The 8,586-nt window shown below is 39.3% G+C and overlaps 1 protein-coding gene across 1 annotated transcript; it reads right to left on the bottom strand.

Annotated features, from left to right (window-relative positions):
• Positions 1 to 7,412: 7,412 nt before the first annotated feature.
• Positions 7,413 to 8,345, bottom strand: LOC126595404 (dehydration-responsive element-binding protein 2B-like). Its single transcript, XM_050261711.1, has one exon. It carries the CDS (start codon positions 8,343 to 8,345, stop codon positions 7,413 to 7,415), a length of 933 nt encoding a protein of 310 aa, XP_050117668.1.
• Between the last annotated feature and the right edge of the window lie 241 nt (positions 8,346 to 8,586).

The following is an 8,586-nucleotide window of genomic DNA, read 5'->3' on the forward strand; positions in this document are numbered from 1 at the left end:
GTACTTAATAAATGCACTAGAGAGTTCTAGCATGTTTATAGTCGGCAAACATGCCCTATAAATATGGGTGTGGTGCTATGTAACCAACAAGAAAATAGCCAAGTAGGCAACCAAGTGAGAGTGAGAACTAAGAGTAGTCTTGTGAGAAGTGTGAGTGGTCTAGAGTTTGTCTCTAGAAAGAGAGTGAGTGTCATTGCTTCTAAAGTGTCTTTGTGTCCTTTTGAGTGTTTTAATATTTTTTGTGTGTAATACAAGTAATTTGTTTACTTGTGTTGTCTCTCCAACACTTGTGTTAGAGTTCTGTACTTTAAGTTTTTTTCTCAACACAGGCATGTTGGGAACTCTGGCCCTGGTGGTGTCCCCCTCCCAGTTTCCATCAACAACAAGGACATCTTTGTACCAATCCTTTTCTTGGTGGATCAAATAAGTGATATTAGAGATTTGACCGAGATTGGAAGAAGTAGTGGGTATTGGCCCTTCTCATCTGTGTGTAAAGCATGCAAAGTTCTTGAAGACCAAGGTCCGCTCCATACTAGACATTTAGACGCTCATAACTAATAATGATACGAATGGAGGTAAGAGTGAGGTTGCAAAGACTAACCATGTGGCAGATTAGAATCTCTTGCAGCAAATGGGATAAAGGAAATTTTAGCAATAAATCTAGATACCAGGGATGGATTCTGGTGCAAGGATGGTTGGGATCGGAGATAGGTCTCATACCAGATCTTAAACTTGTTTAGCGAGTGGCCACGGCCACTTAAAAAGGCTTTATCTTTTTCTTTATTACGAACCTTAACCATGGGAGAATCGAAGTAGGAATCGTAATTAGCGTGGGGAGCATAGGTATGATTCCCTTCACGTGGGGAGCAAAGGTATGATTCCTTTCTGCCTAGCTAAGCATAACACGTAGGAAAACTGAATAACACCTTTACTCAATCAATCATTACTCGTTAATAGCTCAATATTATGCATACTCTGATTTCTCTCTTCTTAAATTTGTAAGTTCAAATTTTCACACTTTATATATTGAATGAATGTCAATATATTCATTCAATATATAAAGTGATGTCAAATTTGTAAGTTCAAATTTTCACACTTTGCTAACTGGGAGCTCATGACCTGCCCTAGCAATGTCAATCTCTTAGACCCTGAACACGCATTAAGGTTTGGCGCATCCACTTTTGAACATCACCAGTAAAAACACACTAACCACCACAATTAACACATATCTACATTTAAATAGACCTCCATCTAACTAAATGGGTGCCCATTGACCATCCTTATTCGCAGTACCTTCTTGTGTTGATGCTCTCATTTGGATTGACGAGGGACCTCATCATTTTTGCAAAAAAACAAAAGAAGATGAACCTCATCAATGTCCAAGTACAATGATGCAGGAGATGTTGGATAATGGCCAAAATTAGTGGCCAACTTGCAAATACCGTTTGATTAAATAAAAGAAAAGAAAAGGTGGACAACATCATTGTGTCCCTTCCTTGTTTTGGGGAAAAGAAAAAGGCAACTTGTCTAAAGTCCTTTTTATTTGGCCTTTTGTGAAAGCCACGGGATAGTGGCTAGGTTTTAATTAAGGCAGCAGCTACCATTTGGGAAGAGTAGTAGAAAAATAAAGGCAACAACAGAGAAGAGAAAGAAGAAGAAGTGCAGTAGCCCCATTTTGAAGAGAAGAAGAATGTGCTATTCTCTTTGGTTAGTAATCATTCATCAAAGTTGTATTTGTTGTATTAGCTTTGAGCTTCGTATAGAAAAGAAATTATTCACAATATTTCCTTCTCTATTTGGTTCTTTGGTGTGTGAGAGCTATTGGTTGTATTGGGGTTTTGGGTTGTGAGATTGCCAACACTTTGTAAACTCCCATTTGGTTGATAGTGGATTATTGGGTGAGCTCCTACTGCTCCGAGGACGTACTCCAGTTAAACTGACTATTGAGGAACCTCGTTAAAATCTTGGTGTCTTTAATATTTTGTTTTTGCATTTCATTTGATATATTTCCTGTGGGTTGTCAAGAGTTGGTTCCATAAGGCTTGGTGCTATCCTAGCACAACAATTGGTATCAGAGCACTGGTTGCTCTTGGGTACTGTCTAGTTGCCAAAGATGTCAGACGGGCAAGATGAGAATCCTTTTGGAAGCTGCTCTGGGTTTGTAAGAACTACGGTGCAAAATGTAAAGTTCGAAGTGGAAAGGTTTGATGGCACAAACAACTTTGGGATGTAGCAATCTAAGGTCAAAGATGTGTTGGCTTAACAAGATCTACTTGCCGCTTTGGGAGAGAAGCTAGAAGCTATGTCGAAGCCGGAATGGGAGAAATTAAATTTTTGGGCTTGCTCTTCAATTCGGTTATGCCTTGCAAAAACTCAGAAGTATTTTGTGATGCGGGAGACATTAGCAAGTGTATTGTGGCAAAAATTGGAAGACAAGTATATGACGAAGAGTGCAGAGAACTGGCTACACTTGAAGAAAAAGCTTTACCGCTTCCAATACAAAAAAGGTACAAAAATGATTAGACACCTTGATGCATTTAATAAGTTGATTGCAGACTTGTTAAATTTAGATGAGGATATTAAGGATGAAGATAAGGCCTTAATATTGTTGAATTCCTTGCCGGACTCTTATGATCATTTTGTTACCACTATTATGCATGGTAAAGAAACTGTGAAATTTGAAGATGTGTCAAATGCCTTGATGAATTATGAAATGAGGCATAGAGATAAAAATCATGATAGTACCTCTGAAGCTTTATTTGTTAGAGGTATATCATCGTAGAGAAGGTCATCTTCTAGTAAGAAAAAATCACACTCTTGACGTAGAGGAAATTCTAAAGGTAGAAAAACCTTGGAAATGGATGAATGTGCCTTTTGTCATAATAAGGGCCATTGGAAGAAAGATTGTCCTAAGTTGAAGACCAAAGGAAAAGAAAGTTCTGAAGCCAATGTTGCTGAGGTTGAAACAAATTTTTCTGATTTTGCTTTAACCACCTCCTCATCATTTGATTATGCTACTAAATGGGTGTTGGATACAGGTTGTACTCATCATATGACTCCTCACAAGGATTGGTTTTCAAGCTTGAAAGAGTTTGATGGTGGTGTTGTGTTCATGGGAGATGACAATTTTTGTACAACAAAAGGGATTGGTACAGTTCGTTTGAAGTTGCATGATGGCATGGTTAAAGTGTTGATAGGTGTTTGGTATGTACCAAATTTGAAGAAAAATCTTATTTTTTTGGGCACTTTAAAATCCAAGGGCTTCAAGTTTCATTTAGATGGGCAGACATTGAATGTTACTTATGGTGCACTTGTTGTGATGAAAGCTCTTTGATGTGGTCATTTGTATCTATTACAAGGAAGCACTGTGACAGGTGAAGCATCTGTAGTTTCAGAAAATATGGGCACATCTTATTCAGATACTACTAGATTGTGGCATATGAGATTAGGCCATGCCTGTGAGAAAGCTCTATAAGGGCTTGTGAAAAAGGTCATCTAAAGGGTGCGGTGACTTGTAAGCTTGATTTCTGCGAGCATTGTGTCTTGGGAAAGCAAACTAGAGTGAAGTTTGGTACTGCAGTACATCAGACGAAGGGCATTCTTGATTATGTGCATTCGGATGTTTGGGGTCCTACAAAGACTCCCTCTTTGAGTGGTAGACATTGGTTCGTTACCTTTGTAGATGATTATTATAGAAGGTCTTGGGTCTACACTATGAAGCACAAGAGTGAGGTGTTGAGCATTTTCTTGGGTTGGAAAAAAATGGTTGAGAACCAGACTGGGAGAAAGATTAAAATTTTACGATCGGATAATGGTGGAGAATACACATCCGACCCTTTCTTTAAAGTTTGCAAAGAGGAAGGGATTGTGAGACATTTTAGTGTCTGGGAACTCCACAGCAAAATGGAGTTGCAGAAAGATTGAATCGAACCTTGCTTGAGAAGGTTAGATGTATGTTGTCTCAGTCGGGTTTAAGCAAGTCATTTTGGGTAGAGGCAGTTAATTATGCATGTCACATCATCAACCGGTTACCCTCAGCTGCTATTCAGGGTAAAACACCAATGGAGGTATGGACTGGAAAACCTTCTTCTGATTATGACTATATCTGTATTTTTGGTTCACCTACTTATTTTCATGTGACTGAAAATAAACTTGATCTTAGAGCCAAAAATGCTATCTTTCTTGGTTTTAGTAGTAGTGTCAAAGGTTACCGGTTGTGGTGCCTAGAGATGAAGAAACTTGTAATCAGTAGAGATGTGACATTTGATGAAGAAAGTATGTACAAAGATTTGAGAAGAATGTGAAAGATGTCCAACAGGTGGAGCTTGAGAAAGTTGCCTCTGGTACTTCAAATCCTATTTCCGCTGATGTCGAAGCCACTACAAGTGAAGAAGTTGGAGACCATGAGGATGTTGAAGAAGTTGAACTTGAAGATTCTATTCAAGTTGAAGAGGAAGTTTCACCTCAAGAGTCTATTGCCAAGAACAAAGGAAATAGACAAATTACTAAGCCAGCTCAGTATAGTGGCTATGTTGCTTTTGCTCTTCCTATTATCATTGATGATATTCCATCCAATTTCGAGGAAGCCATTGAGAGTGAGGAGAAGGAGAGGTGGTGCAATGCCATGGGTGATGAGATGAATTCTCTCTTGAAGAACAAGACTTGGGAGTTAGCTAAATTGCCTAAGGGCAAGAAAGCTATCGGTTGCAAATGGGTGTATGCCAAGAAGGAAGATGCTGATGAGAAAAGCAATGTGAGATTCAAAGCAAGATTAGTTGCTAAAGGGTATGCACAAAAGGAGGGCATTGACTACAATGAAATATTTTCTCCGGTTGTGAAGCACTCCTCAATTCGCATTATGTTAGCTCTTGTTGCAGAGTATGATCTTGAGCTTGTGCAACTTGATGTGAAGATGGCTTTCCTACATGGTGATTTAAATGAAGAGATCTATATGTGTCAACCGGATGGGTATACAGTGAAAGGGAAAGAAAAATTTGTTTTGCAAATTGAAGAAATCACATTATGGCTTGAAACAATCTCCAAGGCAATGGTATTTTAGGTTTGATAAATTTATGAAAGGCCAAAATTATTCTAGAAGTCAATATGATCATTGTGTGTACTTCAAGAAATTGCAAGATGGGTCTTTCATTTATTTGTTGATATATGTTGATGATATGTTGATTGCCTCAAAGAATGTTGAAGAGATTGAAAAATTGAAGAAGCAAATGAAGAATCAGTTTGAGATGAAGGATCTTGGTGAAGCGAAGAAGATCCTTGGCATGGAGATCACTAGAGATAAAGAGAAGGGTTTGGTCAGTTTGAATCAAAGAAAATACCTTGAGAAGTTGATTCGGAAGTTTGGAGTTCATGATTCAACCAAACTGGTTGGTACCCCTTTGGCTCCTCATTTTAAATTGAGTTTTCTACAATGTCCTAAAACTGATAAAGCGAAGTTGCAAATGAAAAATATACCATATGCAAATTTGGTTGGTAGTTTGATGTATGCAATGGTATGCTCTAGACCGGATATTGCTTATGCAGTTGGCATGGTGAGTTGGTATATGCATAATCCAGGTAAAGAGCATTGGCAAGCAGCTAAGTGGATATTGAGGTATCTCTATGATACTCGAAACGTTGGTTTATGCTTTGAGAGAGATGACTCTGGTATTGGTCATTTTGCAGTTGGTTATGTTGATTCAGATTATGCAGGTGATCTGGATGGAAGGAAGTCTACTACAGGTTATGTGTTTACTATGGCTAAAGGGCTGGTTTGTTGGAGGTCCATTTTGAAGTCGTCTGTTGCCTTGTCTACTATAGAGGCTGAATATATGGTAGTTGCCAAAGCTATAAAGGAGGCCATTTGGATACATAGGCTGATTAGAGATTTGAGGGTTGATCAGAAGAAGGTGGAGGTACATTGTGATAGTTAGAGTGCCATTTATTTGGCTAAGTATCAGGTTCATCATGCGAGGACCAAGCACATAGATGTGCGTTATCACTTTGTGCGTGAAGTCGTTGGTGAAGGAGAGATTATTCTCCAGAAGATTCCAACTAAAGACAACCCCGCTGATATGTTGACTAAGGTTGTTGGTGTAGCCAAGTTTGTTCATTACTTGAACTTGGCTCACATTTTGCCTATATAAAGAAGGCGTTGAGCAATAGGAGTTTTGGAGGATTTGGCTCGGCATGAGTTGTTCTCTTGCTAGTGTTTGTGAGTGATTTTTTGTGTTGATTGTGTTGGTTGGCTTATCATGGTGTTTTTAGAATTTGGCCAAGGTGAAGATTGTTGGATAGTGGCCAAAATTAGTGGCCAACTTGCAAATACCTTTTGATTAAATAAAAGAAAAGAAAAGGTGGACAACATCATTGTATCCCTTCCTTGTTTTGGGGAAAAGAAAAAGGCAACTTGTCTAAAGTCCTTTTTATTTGGCCCTTTGTGAAAGCCATGGGATAGTGGCTAGGTTTTAATTAGGGGCAGTAGCTGCCATTTGGGAAGAGTAGCAGAAAAATAAAGGCAGCAGCAGAGAAGAGAAAGAAGAAGAAGTGCAGCAGCCCCACTTTGAAGAGAAGAAGAAGGTGCTCTTCTCTTTGGTTAGTAATCATTCATCAAAGTTGTATTTGTTGTATTAGCTTTGAGCTTCGTATAGAAAAGAAATTATTCACAATATTTCCTTCTCTATTTGGTTCTTTGGTTGTATTGGGATTTTGGGTTGTGAGATTGCCAACATTTTGTAAACTCCCATTTGGTTGATAGTGGATTATTGGGTGAGCTCCTACTGCTCCGATGATGTACTCCAGTTAAACTGACTGTTGAGGAACTTCGTTAAAATCTTGGTGTCTTTAATATTTTGTTCTTGCATTTCATTTGATATATTTCATGTGGGTTGTCAAGAGTTGGTTCCATAAGGCTTGGTGCTATCCTAGCACAACGGGAGATCATAGAGATGTATTGCATGTTTTTCTTCTTCGTTACGTATGTACTTGTGATGCTGTTTTGTTGGGGCGCGCATGTAATTAATTAAACCTCTAAACAATATTATATGCGGTTAGCAAGACTTGTCTTTTCTTTAGTTCAACTTATTGCTTGTCATTATTGTCATTAACACTAAACTTGGTCATGTCATTTGGAAACAGACAATATCTCATGATTTACTCCCCAATACAATCTCTCTCTCTCTCTCTCTCTAGATTTCTCTCTGTACATTAATTGGTTTGATGAAGAACTTCTTTTAGCTTTGAGACATCACTCATCACAAGATTAAGAATAGCATGCAACAGGAGCAACTTTTTACATGTTATGGCGAACTTATCAACCTTTGTACAATAGAAGCTTTACCATCCTGCCTTGGTTTAATTGACATAAAGTAGTACACCTGCATGCATATATTATCATGACCTGCAACTTGCTGCCCTCAATTCGAAATTTCTCCATTATTATTATTGAATGGAGATCCGGTACTAAATGTCGGAGGAACCATCACTGAAGAGGAAACCTTGAACCTCTTACTCCTCGAACCCTCCTCACTATCATCACCAAGGTTAATCCGACCACCCAACTGATTATCTGGACTATCCATCCACCCCATAATTTGGTCCATGATACTCCCTTCCCCAATTTCAGACCCTTCATAATCCACCCCTACTTGCCGTAACCCGTGGGCCCACTCGGCGCTGCAGTCCGAAATACTAGAGTTCTCCCAAGAGGAAGGCTCAGTACTAGTAGTACTCTCTCCATTATTATGGGGCACTATGATGCTAGGCTGCACCACTTTCTCTATATTCTTCATATCAATTAAAGGGTTTACTGTGTTTTGGTATTGGTATTTCCTAAAGTGGAAAATACTTGCAAAAGTGAAGTGGTCACTCACCCTGCTTTTTGAGGACCTGTTATGATCACTACTCCTAGCCATGATACTTTGGAGGTTCTTGCTTAACTTGGCCTTCAAGGAAGAGAAGCTAAGCCCTGCACCACCATGGCGGCCATCAGACCCCGACACAAAGCTCCCATTGGAAGCACTAGAGACCAATGGACTTGAGTTAGGGTTTGTGGCTGGACCGGGGGGCGCAAAGTTGGTGCGGGCGTTTTCGCCACGTAATGCTCTAGCAGCTTCATCATAAGCTCTTGCTGCTTCTTCAGGTGTGTCATAAGTGCCTAGCCATAGCCTCACACGTTGGGATGAGTCCTTGATCTCTGCTACCCATCTTCCAGATGGCCTTTGCCTAACCCCAACAAACCTCCGGAGTGCAGTTTTAGTGCTTGATGGTGATTTCGTCAGCATGTTTTTGTTGGTGGTGGTGGTGGCGGCGGCAATAGTGGTTTTTGTGAGAGCTTGAGGTCCTGCCATTCACAATACAAGTATTATATCTAGGGTTTCTAGCTTGGAGCTAGGTTGTATGGTATTTGAGCTTTGATTAAGGGTTTTTTTTTTTTTTTTTCTTTTTCTAGCTTTGCATGTGAAAAACACATGGAGTTGAGTTGTAATCATTTGGCCCTATATATAAGGTTGCTCTAAGAATTGATGAATATTGTTTACAATATAAGCATATACCCATCTCTATTATTTTTCTGTTTTGGTCTTCATCTCC

Source organism: Malus sylvestris, chromosome 13, assembly GCF_916048215.2.
Source record: "Malus sylvestris chromosome 13, drMalSylv7.2, whole genome shotgun sequence".
Classification (NCBI taxonomy): Eukaryota; Viridiplantae; Streptophyta; class Magnoliopsida; order Rosales; family Rosaceae; genus Malus; species Malus sylvestris.

Excerpts from the sequence above, each read along its gene's own strand:
- LOC126595404 (XM_050261711.1), bottom strand. The coding sequence starts at position 8,345 with ATGGCAGGACCTCAAGCTCTCACAAAAACCACTATTGCCGCCGCCACC.